Source organism: Peromyscus californicus, unplaced genomic scaffold, assembly GCF_007827085.1.
Source record: "Peromyscus californicus insignis strain IS unplaced genomic scaffold, ASM782708v3 Scaffold_22__1_contigs__length_63687245, whole genome shotgun sequence".
NCBI classification, from domain to species: Eukaryota; Metazoa; Chordata; class Mammalia; order Rodentia; family Cricetidae; genus Peromyscus; species Peromyscus californicus.
Genome location: NW_026294525.1, coordinates 29,980,665 through 29,997,184, shown reverse-complemented (window position 1 = coordinate 29,997,184; position 16,520 = coordinate 29,980,665). Strand labels below are relative to the sequence as shown.

General features: G+C 41.8%; 2 protein-coding genes across 2 annotated transcripts in view; both read right to left on the bottom strand.

Annotated features, from left to right (window-relative positions):
* Positions 1 to 16,520, bottom strand: part of Sgk1 (serum/glucocorticoid regulated kinase 1) — a 129,103-nt gene that overhangs the window by 61,127 nt on the left and 51,456 nt on the right. The window lies entirely within an intron of this gene.
* On the bottom strand, positions 635 to 2,503 carry LOC128118495 (inorganic pyrophosphatase-like). Its single transcript, XM_052751168.1, is given in 2 exon segments — positions 635 to 1,343; positions 1,346 to 2,503. Coding segments are annotated over 2 exon segments (831 nt in total). The 5' UTR covers positions 1,710 to 2,503; the 3' UTR covers positions 635 to 876.

The window sequence follows — 16,520 nt, the reverse complement described above, 5'->3', positions numbered from 1 at the left end:
CTCTCTCTCTCTCTCTCTCTCTCTCTCTGTATTTATTTCTATTTTATGTACATTGGTCTTTTGCCATGGGTGTCGGGTCCCCTGGAACTGGAGTTATAGACAGTTGTGAGCTGCTATGTGGGTGCTGGGAATTGAACCTGGGTCCTCTGGAAAAGCAGCTAGTGCTCTTACACTAAGCCATCTCTCCAGCCCCCTGGTTCTTCTCTCTTGAAGAAGGTATTTAATTTAATCTTGATTTTTACAGGAGCCTACAGCTGAAAGAATTTGAACTTTTTTTTTTTTGGTTTTTCGAGACAGGGTTTCTCTGTGTAGCTTTGCGCCTTTCCTGGTACTCGCTTTGGATACCAGGCTGGCCTCGAACTCACAGAGATCCGCCTGGCTCTGCCTCCCGAGTGCTGGGATTAAAGGCGTGCGCCACCACCGCTACGCATTTGGGCGTAGATAAACACATATTACTGTGTTAGGAAATAAAATTATTTTGCAGAAAAAAATTCAAGCTCTCTAAAAATCCAAAATCTCTTTTAGAATTTGAACTTTTAAAAGAGATTTTGGATTTTCAGAGAGCTTGAATTTTTTTCTGCAAAATAATTTTATTTCCTAACACAGTAATATGTGTTTATCTACGCCCAAATGACTTCCATGTTACCCTGGCTTTGAAAGCTAACATGTAGTAAAAGCTGTCTTGGTTGAGAGGTGAAATGTCTGGATGGCTAACTTTCTGAACATGTTAGACAGGTCACAGAGAATCTACTTCATTAGGTAAGTTATAGAAATTTAAAGCTGTGAAAAATCGATAATACTTTTGCATCTAATGTTTCCAGGTGAACAGGATGCAGCAGTCTCACCTTGTATTCCAGAGGAATCTCATCAGTTTTTCTAGTGATGGAACCATTTATCCACATCTGTTGGCAGGGAGCAGGATGATTCACATGGTGGTGACAAAGCATCCATAATGGCTTTGGCAGCATCAGGACCACACTTGAAGGGGGGCTCTCTGATGCTGGTGTTCATGCAAATGATTTCTTTTCCATCTGTTTTCTTAGTCACTAATGCTTTCCAATAATCATGAATGCTTTTAATAATGTCAATTGCAAAATCCTTGTCTTTAAATTCTGCATTGAATGCAAACTCATTTTCTAGTTTTCCGTCAGGAATCTCATACCTTCTAAAACGGTCAATAGGAGCTTCTAAGTAGCCAGGTGTCAGCCATTCAACATCAGCCATACCATTATAACTGGCTGGATCTGGATTGTCCACATTAATAGCAGTGACTTTCCTCCAGTTGGTTCCAACTTCATCAATCGTAGCCAATATACCCAGAACTCTCACCCTGACTATTATCACCTTTTGCACACTTTGCTTCCAATTTCACAAATATCTATTGGGTCATTGTCACCACAACAGCCAGTGCGTTTGTCACTGTGTCCTGGGTCTTCCCATGTCTGAAGGATGGCACCATAGTTCCTGATGTATAAGCGAATACATTTGCAACGTAATGGAGCTTTCCTTTTTTTTTTCACATCTTGCTTAATTGGATTTAAAGGGTCCTTTGTTGCAATCTCCATTTTTTCATTTGACCAGCATAGAATCTCAACCACCTTGCAGAATACATCCTTATCTGAATAAATTGTAATCTCATGAAATGGAGAAATACACACTCCTGTAGTGGGTAGCCATTCCAGCTTTGATCTGGAAGTTCTAACCCCCATTGAGGCTTCGGTAACTGTCACAACTACAAGGCGGGGCCAAGAGAGGACCCTGAAGACCCAAGATCCGATGCACCAGCTCTCTTGGTTCCTGGACCCTGGACGCTGGAGGTAGACCGAGCAGAGTTCTCCAGAGAACACCGCCGGACTGCGCTACACCTTTCCCAGACCCATGTAAAAACTATCCCTTCACTTGTAAGTTACACCACAAAATAAACCTCCCTTTTAACTACGTGGAGTGGCCTTAATAATTTCACCAATGCACTCTTTTCTCATTTCCTGAGTACGACACATTGGTGAGGAAGACACAGTACCATCCTTGATGCTGAAGCCTCTCATGGTGTTCAAGATGCTGCTGCCCAGCCCTCAACCCCACAGCCCTGAAGAGAGTGAAATTTTAATGTGTTTGAATTTGTAAGACTGTGGGACTATTAAAGGTTTTATGTTTCTAATGTGAGACTCTTGGTGGTAAAAGAAAGGAAAGGTCTGGCTTAATAGCAACACGTTTGTGAGTCAAGTTGACAAGGGGTCAGTTGTGCTGGCTAGTCTTATGTCAACTTGACACACAAATGAAGTTATCTGAGAAGAGGGAACCTCAGCTGAGACGATGTCTTCATAAGATCTTAATTTAGTGATTGGCTGGGGAAGGGCCCAGCCCATTGTGCGAAGTGCCATCCCTGGGCTGCTGGTCCTGGGTTCTATAAGAAAGCAGGCTGAGAAAGCCAGGGGAAGCAAGCCACTGAGCAGCACCACTCCAAGGCCTCTGCATCAGCTCCCACCTCCAGGTTCCTGCCCTGTTTGAGTTCCTGTCCTGACTTCTTTCAATGATGAACAGCAATATGGAAGTGTAAGCCAAATAAACCCTTTCCTCCTCAACTTGCTTTTTGGTCATGGTGTATCATCACAACAACAGAAACCCTAAGACAGACAGGGTTAGCTAAATGACATCTATGTCTAGAAATAAGAACGTTGATTTTAAAAATCTCTCCTGTGTGAAAATCGCAGCAGCCTCAGCACTTCAAAGATGTGGTTGCTTTGTGGTCCCCTTCCTTATTTTGATTCGGGTTTTGCTGAGCGAAAAGACACAGGACATAACCATGTGACAAACAAGTTCCTGTGCAATGGAAACACAGGGCAAGGAAGGGACAGTGACAGGCCAGGCACAGGGCCCACAGCTCAGATCTGCCGTCTGACTTTCATGGTAGGCCTGATTGGTTTCTTTCTTTATTTATGATGGGGAAGCTGGGGAAGAAGTATGAGAAGAATAGGGGCAGAAAGAAGTTAAGTCAATACCCAGATGCCTCACTCCAACCTCACAGCAACACTGTGAAAATTTTATTATTAATTTTATAGACCGAGACACTCAAGTAAAATGGTCAAGTATGAACTTGACACATACAAGGACCAGCTTTCATTTATGTATTTTTTTTTTGAGACTGCTTATCTCAAGTGTTGAAAAATAGCCATCCACCACTATGCTTGGTTTATTGGTGCTGGGTCTCGAATGCAGGCAGTTCTAGATGCTACAAAAGCCTCTATCAACCGAGCCACATCCCTAACCTTTAAAAAAAAAATTCTACTGGATGTAGAAGCATACAGCTTTAATCTCAGCACTCAGAGGTAGGCAGATCTCATGAGTTCAAAGCCTGCCTGGTCTATACAGCGTGTTCTAAGCCAGCCATGGCAACATAGTGAGAGAGACCCTGTCAAAAAAAAAAAAAAAAAAAAAAAAAAAAAAGATACTGGGTAATATAATAGCAAGCAATCTGTCCAGTGCATGACAGGCTGGTCCAAGTGTTCTTGTCTCTCATAGTCTGTTTAACCCTCTGTCAACAGCCCAGTTTAGCCCTTCGCAGCTCCACAGCCTGTAGAGTCCCAGGACAGGGTAACTGTCTTGAGGACACTTTGTTATTGTAAGGTGTGAACATAAGGAAACCAAGTCCCCTACAGCTGAGGGGACATCCTCTTGACAAAACAGCCTGTGTGTCAATTATGAAGTCTGGCTTTCCTCCAGACATGGTCTCCATTCAAAGTTGACACCTGCCACGGACTTCTGCACAAAGCCACAAACACAGGACTCAAAATGGCATTCGGTACTTCTGAGATGTTGAACAGAACAAAAGCATACATTTATGAATTAAGGGCCTGGTCCATGTCATGAGGAGGAAGGGAGCCCCATTAGCCTCAACTTGTACATCTTCTAGGTATGGAGCAGCTGGTTTTCATGCCTGGGGTTAATAGTGCAGTTATTTGTGTTTAGATAAGATTGTATGTAGCTCAACTGATTGGTGCAATAGACACTACATGGATGTACCATGCAGTAAACTCCTGAGTCATGTCCCTGATCTATAGGTCACCCTGACCATGAGCACAGAAGTCAGGGTCAACTTTGTGTTGTGCAATTCATTCCAGCATGGACGTTACAGATCCTTTCAACCCATACATTTGTAAAACAAACCCAGGAATTTCTGTTTTTAATGCATTTATCATTGGTATTTCTGACTTAATACTGTCACCCATAATAACCGTGACCCATCCATTACTGGACTTCATGACATACATACAGCTCAGACTCAATCTGTGAAATCAGCCTGTGACTTTGCAGGCATCTTTGATAAACAACTGAGTCCTTGGAACTGCTTGGATTTCAACTGTGAAGAAAATTGGAATGCAAATTTTCTAAAAGTTGCTGGGGTGGGGGGGGGGAACAACACCACTCCTTCAGGCGCTGCTGGTTTTTTTTCCTTTGTGTGTCTCAAGAACCATGGGTCTGATTAGCACAACTGATTAGGGTACCGTTCTAAAAGGCAAGGGCCCCTAGCCAAGGGAAGGCTGGTTCTATTAACCCTCCAAACCTGTTGAAAATCACTCCTGCTCATCTTCAGTAAGAGTAGTCAAGAGGGTGTAGCCAGATGTGTCCAGGTCCAGTTTTTAATGCTATTACTTTAATTTTTTTGTTGTTGTTTGTATTGTTTTTCTTTACATTGTGTGTGTGTGTGTGTGTGTGTGTGTGTGTGTGTGTGTGTGTGTGTGTGTAAGAGGACAACTTTTGGAAGTCGATTCTCTCCTTTCACCAGGGATTGAACAAAGGATTGAACTCAGGTTCTCTGGCTTGGCAGAAAGTGTTCTTACCACTAAGCTATATATTACTGGCTCAATTTGGATTTTTGAGACAAGTTTTGGCTTTATAGTCTAGGGTGGCCTGGGACTCACTATGTAGCCCAGACTGGTGCCTCATACTTGCAGCAATCTCTTTCAGTTTCTCAAATGCTGGGATTACAGACATGAACCACCCACTTGGACATATTCAACACTGATAAAGAATCAATATCATCATTATTAGGACTGAAGACGTGGTTCAGTCTGTAGGAGTACTTGCGTAGTTACCGTGAACAAAGACCTGGGTTTGATCCCAGCAATACCCAAACTTGCCAGTAATCCTGACACTCTGGAAGCAGAGCCAGAAGGATCAGGAGTTCAAGGACAGCCTTGGCTCTACTTAAGTTTGAGGCCAGCCTGGAATATATGAGACCTTGTCTCAAAAACAAACAAACTAGCCTGGAGTGGTGGCCCATGCTTTTAATCCTTGCACTAAGGAGGCAGAGGTAGGCCTATCTCTGTGAGTTCGAGGCCAGCCTGGCCTACAGATTGAGTTCCAGGATAGGGCTACACAGAGAAACCCTGTCTCAAAAACAAACAAACGTGGGCTGGAGAGGTGGCTGAGCAGGACAAGAGCATGCACTGCTCTTCTAGAGAATTCAAGTTCGGTTCCCAACACCCATGTCAGGTAGCCCCCACCCAATTGCTTATAACTCCAGTTCCAGGAGGATCCAACGTCTCTGGCTTTCACAGGCACCCACACCCACACTTAAAAATGAAATCTTAAATAGTCAATAAGTACAATAGAGATAGAAGCGTCTTGGGGACATCTGTTGTCCTTTACCTTCTTGTTTACTTGTAGGTAACTAACTTCAACAAAGAGAACTGGAAGGCTCTGGTCAAAGCGGGCCTTGCCTCTCGAAGAGACTAAGAGGCGTTCTGGAGTGGACTACAAAGTGGACTGTAGCCTGTGGTCAGCTGACTCACACCCAAAGGCTTCTCTCGTCCTCTTTATCCTCCTCTCCCTTCACCCACCATCACCTTTGGGGCTTACAGCTCCCCCATCTCTTGATTTTACCTGCTCCCTTCTGTAACTTTACACGAACAAATTCGGTAAATAAATTTGTTCATGTTTCACACTCATCTTTGTAATCCCTTGTCCTGTTTTAAAACTGAGAACTCCAGTCATTGTTACAAGCACCAGCCCTGATAACCTGAGCCATCAGAAAGCGAACAGACTCCCCAAAAGTTGTCCTCTGACTTCCATACAAGGGCCCTGGCACAGACATACCCTACCCCCAACCCAGATAAATAAATGCAATTTTAAAAATTGAAGACCATGTAAATATGTCCATAAAAACAAATGAAAATCTCCTCTCTTAAAGCTGTAATCTTTGGCTCTCTTTGCAAAGCAAGAATCCAGCTTATTGTAATAAATTTCCAGCATTTTTATCCTTGTGGCCAGAGCCATAAACCTTAATCCAAAGCCACCAATCTCCAGTGGAAGAATTTTAGGAATTTAACACTTTCCTACAAGTCTATGACTTCGGTGATCAATTCACTAAATGCGTCCTCATTTCCCAGGGGTGGAAGAATTATTTAAGATGCCTTTCAAAAACCCTTAGCGACTGGAATTTTGTTTTCCACCGAGCTACACCTATCTTGTTCCAGTTACTACTCAGTTCCAGATTCCCAGGCCCTGGCTTATGTGCCCCATCTGTTTGGGGTGCTCTTTCCCACCCTTCTCTAGCCTACTAATGCCCCACTTCTTAGCTTAGATTCCTGTTCTGGGGAGACTCTGTGGGTCTCCAGAGAATCAGCTGTGAGGTGCTCTTCTGTGTCACCCATGGCTTCCCTTCTGTACCACTTTCAAGCACGTATGTGATGATCCTTCTATCTGATCACTGGTCAGTGATCACTTCTTTCCAGGAAGCCCTGCACAGAGGTACTTGGCTGCCAAGCCCACAACAGAAACTTCCAAGTATTAAGAACTATCAAGGCTCTTTGGAGGGCTGGGGGAGACTCAGCATCTAAGTGTCCCGGGCACAATGTGTATGTGTAAAGGGGATCTCTACCTGAAAGCTTTGGTTTCATACGGAGATCAGATTTGCTTGTTTTAAAAATAACTCAAGGCTGCTGATTCATGCAATTCTAAGCCAAGAAGCAAACCAACTGTCATCAGTTTCTTTCCTTTTTATTTTTGGCTCTGGTCCTCCCCAGCTAATACATTTAGCATTTTCTAATCTGCAAAGACCTGTAACCTGCATTACTCAAGCAGGGAGTCAGCCACCTCTCTCCTGCTTATCTATCCCTGCCAAAGGTGCTGAGTTCTTGCATTCTTCCTTGCACAGAAATCTAAGTGAACCTCCTGAAATAGTCGCTTAAACATCAACCTACAAGAAAAACAACAGGAAATATCCATTGGGGGAAAAAAGGCACATGTTTACTGAGACTAACTTGTGTATTTATAGCTATCAAGACTGATGGACATTGGAAAAGTAAACTAAAATTATAGATAACAGGCCGTGGAATTTGGCTGGACTTCAGAGAGCATTTTCATATATTCTTACATGGATGGCTGAAAGTCTAGTCCAATCGTTTAATAAGGGAATTGGACCTTGTCATTGAAGAGAGCCAAGCTTCTTCCATGGATGGCATCAATGTATTTATTTCTGTTGGTCCTGATGGTTCTTCCAGGAGAAGGTGGCACCTAGGTTGAGCTTTGCTAGAATCTTGCCTAGAAACATTTGAATTTATTTACCAGCTCATAAGGATGAAGGGGTCTGAGATAGGTAACAAATGAAAATTGGGTGACTGATTTACTCTGGACACCATCAGCTGACATATGTTTCAGAAAAATGTTGGGGTTATCCAAGATTTTCTGTTGAAGCAGAATAAACGAAAAACAAGGGGTTGGGGATTTAGCTCAGTGGTAGAGCGCTTGCCTAGCAAGCGCAAGGCCCTGGGTTTGGTCCTCAGCTCTGGAAAAAAAAAAAAAAGAAAGAAAGAAAAAGAAAAACAATTGACTTCCCATAACGAAGAAGTGGCCAGGCACTGCCAGTACTTAACTTTTGACTTGTGTTTCCTTTAAAAGATCTGAGGAAGAATCTCACCAGGTCCCCAAAGGCGAATTGTAGAATTAACAATTTGACAAAAATATTAGTTTAATAAATTACTGCAGTTGGGTGTGATGGTTCACACCTGTAATTTCAGCACTCGGGAAAGCTGAAGCAAGACAGCCTGGGCTATAACGTGAGTTTCAGGCTCCCACCTGGAGCTACATCAGTGAGCCTATTTCAATATGCACATGCATGTATATAATACATGAATACATATATATGTATACTACATCTTTTCCCAAACTCTTTTTAGTTTTTTTTTTCCCTTTTCTCTATAGAATAGTTTCTAGAGAGGTTACCTGACAAATTAAATTCTATCGCTTTGGTAAACAGTCCAAGCAAAAACTATAAGCTTTGGGGGAAAAGAGAAACAATGCAAAAAAAAAAAAAAAAAAAGTCAACGAGTATAAAATTACACTCAGCTCTATTCCTTAGATTCTTGTACATTTTTTGTGTAATTGGTAAAATGTCTTCTTTTAAAATTTTAATGATCTCAAAATTACTTAAAAGCATATTATTATAATGGGAAAGAGCCACGTAGCTCCAGGGAAGGACTATACTAAGATGAATAAACACAATTACAAGTGGGGAAGACTTGGTTGCACATAACCAAAGGCAGCACAGTCTTACCAAGGTAACAGCTGGCTGATGGTATGCACGGGGGGGGGGAGGGGGGGGGGGTTGGGAGGGATGCTGGGGGAGAGAAGCTATAGTATCTTATGTCCTGAGCAGCCTAGGTACAGTCTCTTACTTTACCCATGTCCAGACTCAGCACTGGGATCTGGCACAGATTGGATAGTTATGTAGAACTCATAGGAGAGTTTATGTACAAAGCTGAAGAGATCCATGGGTACAAGCCTGAAAATGTTTTACCCCAATGTCCTGAACCTAACAGGTTTTTTTGTAACGTCAATCATCCCTCTAAAGCAGTGGTTCTCAACCTTCCTAATGCTGTGACCTTTTAATACGTACGGTTCCTTGTGTTGTGTTCACCTCCAACCATAAAATTATTTTCATTACTATTTCATAACTGTAATTTTGCTACTGTTAGGAATTATAATGTAAATATCTGATATTTCTGATGATCTTAGGTGATGCCTATGAAAAGGTCATTGGACATCCTTCCCCAAAGGGAGCATGCCCTACAGGTTGAGAATTGCTGCTCTAAATTGAGCAGAGTCTTGTCCTGCTGAGTTGGTAAAGCAACGATTTCTTTGGTATCCAAAGAAATGAGAGTGGCCTGGATCATGCTCCCTCTTCCCTATTCTAGAAGAGTGGCCTGGATCATGCTCCCTCTTCCCTATTCTAGAAGAACCGTCTAGAATGACCTCTAAGGAAGGGTGGAGCTGAATCTGAAAGAGATAGCTTTCAGGGATCAAAGGAGGAGAAACTTGGGATGCTGGGAAAAGAGGACCCAGTGTCCTGGCTCTCTGGCAGGTCACAAAATGTGCCTGTGGGGCAGACAGAAGACCAGTTAGACTAGAATCATTTTACATACATCTCCTGTGTTGGGAGCAGGGGCTTGCTTGGTATATCTACATAAGAAACACATTTTGTTGGGCTGGAGAGATGGCTCAAAGATTAAGAGCACCACCTGCTCTTCCAGAGGTCCTTAGTTCAATTCCCAGCACCCACAGGGTGGCTCACAACCATCTGTAATGAGATCTGGCACCCTCTTTTGTATACATAATAAATAAATAAATCTCTTTTTTTTAAAAAAAAAACCACATTTTGCTTAATTTAGCTTTCCACTAATGAATGTTTCTTCTCTGTTAGAAAGAGAAACAAACAAACAGACAGACAGATAGACATGGTTCATCCTGTGAGCTGAATTACCAAGACTCATAATAAGAAAAAAATTGCCATAGAAAAGATTGAAAGTAATTTTATATCTATGTGAAAATAATTCATTTTAAATTGTTGAAAGCGAATACAAAGTCCACACATGTGAAGAGAGAGAAAAAAAAAATCTCTACATGGAATCACAACAAATTTAAAATGGAAAAATTATTTAACATTTTTGATAATCAAAAGCATACAAGGCCAGGTGTGGTGATTCACACCTGTAACCCCAACATACTTGGGAGGCTAAGGTAGGAGGATTGCCATGAGGAGGCCAGTTTAGGCTATGCAGTGACTTCTATGCCAGACTGAGCAGAGAATGACATTCTATCTCAAGAAAAAAAAAATTAAATCAAATCAATGATGTATTGTTTAACTCAACTGACAAAAAAAAAAAAAAAAAAAAAAAGAACCATTAAAATATGCCCTTCGAGGAAGGGGTGAAGGATTGGTTGCATAGGTTTGTTTCTAGAGTGTGGGTAGTTTTGTTTTGTTTCGCTTTTGGAAAGGATTTTACCACCACCATTATTATCTTCTAACCACTAGATTCCTAGGAATTTATACAAAGATTTAATTTATCCTAAGATTATTCCAAGTAAGAAATACCCCATAATTTTCAGCCTTATTCAAAAAAGAAAAAAAAAAAAGAAAATGCTAATCCTAGGTCTATGGTTAGATAACGTAACAGTCTGGTAGACTATTACCCATAATGCCAATCATCAAATTTATATTGCAGTGTATGAATGTGCCAAATGTTAAGTGAAGAAAAGGATGTTTACCATAACAATAGTTTATCGTGACAATAGTCATGTGAGAATGAATATTCATGTGAGATATGGAGAGAATACGCACACAAATAAAAAGCAATTGATACACAAAGAAATTTTTTTTAATTCTCAATATCAAATTATAAAAAAAAAACTTACACAATTTTTTTAATCCCTGGAAAGGTCAAGAAGAACTGTTATAATATAAATCAAGTGGATTTATATTAAATGACATATGAAATCTGACTGGAAAGGGTAGCTCCCCACCAGCTTGTAGCAGGAGCTCCAGATACAAGGTAACCTTTTTCTGGTTCTGATCCAAAAAGAAGTGCTCGAATTGATGGTACTCAGGACATTTCAAATTACTGTAAGTCAAAGGGAAAAAAAATACCCAAAGCCTTAGAAAGAATTTCCTACTTTTACATACCTCTTACTGAATAAATATTTTTTAACTGCTGTTTTTCTAGAGAAAAGAATTGTAAGCCTTTGGGGTTAAATTTTTTTCCTTCAACTTGTTTACAATAATTATGTACAAATAAACATTGGCAAGAATAATTACATGGATTTTCATGTTCTAAGAGTCATTTTTTTTTAATTTATCATGACTTTTAAAAAACTACTCCTTTTAGTATTGTTAGGATTTTAAATTAAAGAGAACTGGTGGCTGATGTACCATAGACACTAGGCTACTTGACGAGCATTCACGGAGCCCTGGCTTCAGCTTTCAGCGCCAAACAAACTTAGTTTGGTGGCCTTGCCTGTGATTCCAGAATTAAGAAGGTGGAGCCGGGAGGACCTCAAGATCAAAGTCATCCTCAGCTACGTAAGTGAGTTCAAGACCTGACTGAGCTACACGAGACCCTGTCTCAAAGTGAACAAACAAGCAAATTAAACACCAGAAACAAAAGCTTGGTGTTGTGAATAAACATCGGTGCCCACCTCAGCAGCCCTGTGAGGTGGACGGACATGGATGCTTATTCTCCTCAACTTCCAGGTAACCCTTAGTAGGCCAGGGATAATGTGTTAGGTCAGATGACCTGGCAATTTGGTGTAAAAACTAGGTTTTCCGGATCTGTCTATCTAGAATGGTATTATTTGTTTGTCCACAGTCTAGTGATAAAGAACAAAGAAATTCTGCTTGTTCTTCCATTAGTATTCAAAATTTTGTTTTCTGTGATAAGAGCTTTCTCAAGAGAATTAAGGGCTAGAACTTGTGACAACTGTAGCTGACAAACTTAGACTCTCCAGACCCCCACTTCCTTGGAGACTATATTATGTCACATCAAATGCAGGAAACTAGGGAAGAGGGAAATTTGAAATGAGCCTTTTTTTTAAACCCATATAAGCCTTCATAAAAATATGATTTAAATTAAAGGAGACCAAAAACATTTAATGCCATCTGGCTGATTTTAGTGTATTTTTTATAGTATTTTTTTTTTTTTTTTTGAAGAAAGATCAGAAAACTCACAGTGTTATAAAAGTAAGCCAGGGTGGAAATTTCCCCAACAGATCTCTTCCCTTCCACTCTTCCTGGGCTTCGAAGCTGAGTGATTCAGAGACAAAATTTAAAGGACACCAGGCATCCTTATGATCACAGGTATCCAGGAGGATGGAGAGAAAGCTGAGCAAGAAGCAGCGCTTAGACTCCAGCCCAGAACTGTGTGACGTCTGATTGATTAAGTAATTACGTGACTAATTAAAGAGGGGCTTCTATCAATCTCTCTCATTAACCGTTGAGGCAGACAAGGCACCTGATACTTAATCCCGTCAAAAACTCAGTGTTAGTTCTATTTGCAGTGACAGGTCATGGCTCCTTCCAGTGGACTTTGACTTCATTAGGTCTTTAAAAAAAGAAAAGAAAGAAAACAGAGCATGCAGCCTTTGCCTGCTGACTCAGCGCTTTCTAAGCCGACTTAGTGGAATGACAGACAGAGGACTCAGAGTCTGAGGAAATCCTCACTCAGCCAAATCTATCCCATATGAGAGGGTAGACTTAATGAGAATCAGCCCTGAGCCTTTGGCAGGCAGCTGCTGGAATGTACAGGATTTATAGCCAGCCTGGGCTGCTGAGGTGTTTTTTTTTTTTTTTCCTCCGTCTTAGCCTCTCCCTTTTGGTATTACAAAAGTTTGCATGAGCAAAATTTCAGCTTCAACTAATAAAGGCAAAGAAAAAAAGGAGCATGCCAACTACTTTACTACAAGTTTGCAAGGCCCTGGAGGAGACAAGAGCATAAGAAAATGAACACTTTGGGTTTCGTGATTGCTAGGACCTGAGAGACACCCCAATAAGCTTCACCCAGGGCCAGGACAAGCTCCTTGACAAACTGAGAACAAAGAAGATGCTGTAGGAGCCAAAGTGCCCTGCTTTTCATTTTTCTCCACAGACTTCCTTTGCAGTAATGGAATGGCCTTCTGGTAGGAGGCCATCTTTGTCATGGTGGTGCCCGGTTCCCTATCAGTAGGGTGGAATGGCAACTGTTTCCTTCCACAGGTGGGCTTCCTGGTAGCTATGGTGTCTGCCACATAAGTAATGTATTGATATTGTCCATTGTCATTGATATGGTCCTGAAACCAGATAGGATAGATAAAGCCAAAGCCCTTCTTGACTGATTTCCTGATCCACTTTAATCCCACGGAGGCAATTATCACCAAAGCAGTCTGGTGGATGTTTACATTTCCTGTCCTTTTATCTGTTTTCAAACAGAAAGTAGTCAGTGTGCTGGCATATACCTTTAATCTCAGTGCTTGGGAGGTAGAGACAAGAGGGTGAGGAGTTAAGGCCCATCCTTAGCTACATATTCAGTTCAAGGCCCAGCTGGCCCCTGTGCGACATGTCTCACAAACCATTAACTTAGGGAGAGTTAACATGTCACCAGCCAAAGCTACATTGAGTAATTGTCTCTAGTTTGCTCTCCTGTGACGGTGGTCAACACCATGACCAACAACAACTTCGGGACGGAAAGGATTTACTTCAGCTTGCACTTCCAGTCAATAGTCCATCCCTGAGGGAAGTCGGGGTAGGAACCTGGAGCAGAAACCGTGGATATCTATTTTAGCCAAATCTATTATTTTCCTCTACATGTGATGTGTCATTCTTGCTTCCAAAACGAAAAGAACTATTTAAGAGGATTAACTTGAAGGAGGTCTGTAGCAACCCTAGTAAGACTATACTGTCTGCCTTCCCTACAACCTGTTCTGAGGATGCCTTTTGATCATTAGCTCTTCTATTTACCTTCACTCCGTCTCTCAATAATTCCAGTTCAAAATGATTTCAAAACTCTTCATGGACTTTCTGACATATTTGATTATTCTTTTAATGGCTGTTTTGATTTTAGATTCACAGATAGGCCCTTGTTAATTTGTATGTGAATTCATTTCATCCAGAATACTGTCCAGCATACTGCTCGGACCCAGTATCATCCTGCGGACACCAGCTGTGCTCCAGACCAACATCTGACTATTTGCTCTAAGAAGAGGAGGCCCCACCCTAATCCCACAGTGTCCAGTTTCATCTTCGAAGTCACACTGAGTGGCTGCCACTCTCCCTCTGGTCTCCTCTTCTACCTCCTATTCCAGAAAAATCATTCATCTCTTCCTTTTTTATATAATAAACAAAACTCTGGAAATGTAGGGATGTAACTTTGGATCCAGTTGTTGCTCAGGCCAGAATACTTGCTGCATCTTCTTCCACCTCCATCCTCTCCCACCCCACAGATGCTGATACCTGCCCATCCTCTCCCACCCCACAGATGCTGATACCTGCTGCATCCTCTCCCACCCCCACAGATGCTGATACCTGCCACATCCTCTCCTACCCCCACAGATGCTGATACCTGCCCATCCTCTCCCACCCCACAGATACTGATACCTGCCCATCCTCTCCCATCCCCACAGATACTGATACTGGAAGACATTGTCTGTGAGTCTCAAGCAAACAGAGTTCCAGGTGGCAGGATTTCCCACCTGGGAAAGTGATTTCACATCAAAGAGGGTATTGGTGACCATACATCCTGCTCCCTGCCCCCTTCCTACCTCCTGCCTGGGAATCAGAGAGCCTGTCTAGAGGCTTGTGCTGTAAAACCCTCATCCTCAGCCACTACAAAGAGACCTCCCCGATCTGTTACATGGGCCCCGATCTCTGATCTCTTCAGAGTCCCTGCCATGCTCTCTGTCCCTAGTGCTGGGGCCTGAACTCTCTTCAGCCCTCTCCACCATGCTGTTGTCTGTCTGTCCATCCCTGGCCTTAATAACTCTTAATAAACTCTTTAATGCCCCCTTTCCCCCCTAAAGACCCCCATCATCAACAACAAACCAACCCAAACAAAATAATCCATTAACTAATTTTTGTGCTTCTATATATACCTCAGGACATGTCAGTATATTCCAGCTTCCTCCTCCCCCCTCCTCCCTTTAAGACACAGTCTTGTGTATCTTAGGTTAGATTCAAACTTACTATACAGCCAAAGAGGATTACCTTAATAAACCAGAACTCCTGATCCTTCTGCTCCACCCCACCCTCAAGTTCTGGGATTATGGTGTACACCACCATGCTCAGTTGGGCCCACTCTTTCTTACCTTCTGCTTGTAGTCTGCTGCAGGGATTTGTCATAATTAATTTCCCATGGGTTTACAATTTTACTAGCCACTTATATTTCCATTTTTTTTGCACCATTTCCACGATTATATCTGACACCACTGTCTCACGAGCAAGTATTTAGGGTTATTGTGGCAGCGACACAGTTTGCTGAATCAAAACAACATCACCATTTTAAACAGAAGAACACAACCACAGCCTCTTCCGCCATCAAATGTTTTTTCCTTCTAGTAATATTTTTCCCTACATAATGTTATCATTGAACTCTTGATAATATGATGAGTTAAAGAAAAAATGGGGCTATAGCTCAGTGACAGAGCACTCACCTAGCAAGCCTGACATCATAGGTTCAATCCCTAATACTGCCAAAAAAATTTTTACTTTTAAAGAAAGAAATGAGAGATTTCAATGCACGTTTCCTCGGTGGTATTATAACTGCTTAAAATAGCTTTGGATTTCCTTTACTTCCTATACTCTCAGAGCCGATAGGAAGTGTGATTGTGAGTTGCAGGTGAGTGAACTGGCTGCAGGAGGTGGTTAGCTTTCGAATTGTTCCCAGGTTCTAATTTTATCAGATTGCATGGTTTGTGTTGGGGGGATTTGATGAGCTTTGTTTCATGAGGTAATTTTTGGCCTGATTTTGTAACTGTTCCACGCATGCCTCAAATAATTGATATTATTTGTTTTTATTATATGCAAACATCTGCATAAGCCACAGTCAATTGTTTTATTATAAATTTATTTTGAAACAGGTATTCACTAGAATGCAAAATGGTTTTGAACTCATGATCCTCTTGAAACCTCCTAAGTGCTAGCAAATAAGAGAACTGCACTACCACCACTTGTTTCATTAACATTTTCTATACACATATTCAGAATATACATTTTTTTTTCAGTCTTGGGGATTGAACCCAAGGCCTTACACATGGATGCCAGTTGTGGCCTTTAATGCCTTAATGTTCTGGGCAGGCAGAGGCAGGTGAATCTCTGTTAGTTGGAGGCCAGCCTGTTCTACATAGTGAGTTCCAGAACAGCCAGGGATACATGGAGAGACCCTGTCTCAACACACACACACACACACACACACACACACACACCTACAACCACCACCACCACCACCACCACCAAAACCCCCTTGGGTCTCTATTTTTTTGTGACTGTCGATAGACATAAGGCTGTGCTCCACCAGTGTTCAGGACCAGTTTCCCCAGCAGTGTTATCACCTTTCCCTGCTTCATCCCCAGAACGATCTGTTTAATTTATAAACAGTCCTCTTTAGATATCGTTTCCAATGACATCACAATATGGCTATTCTCGGGTGATTTACTGGCTAAACAAATACCCCAGTTTCTTCCACGTAAAGGCCACCAACAAGACTGTGGGAAGACTTGGC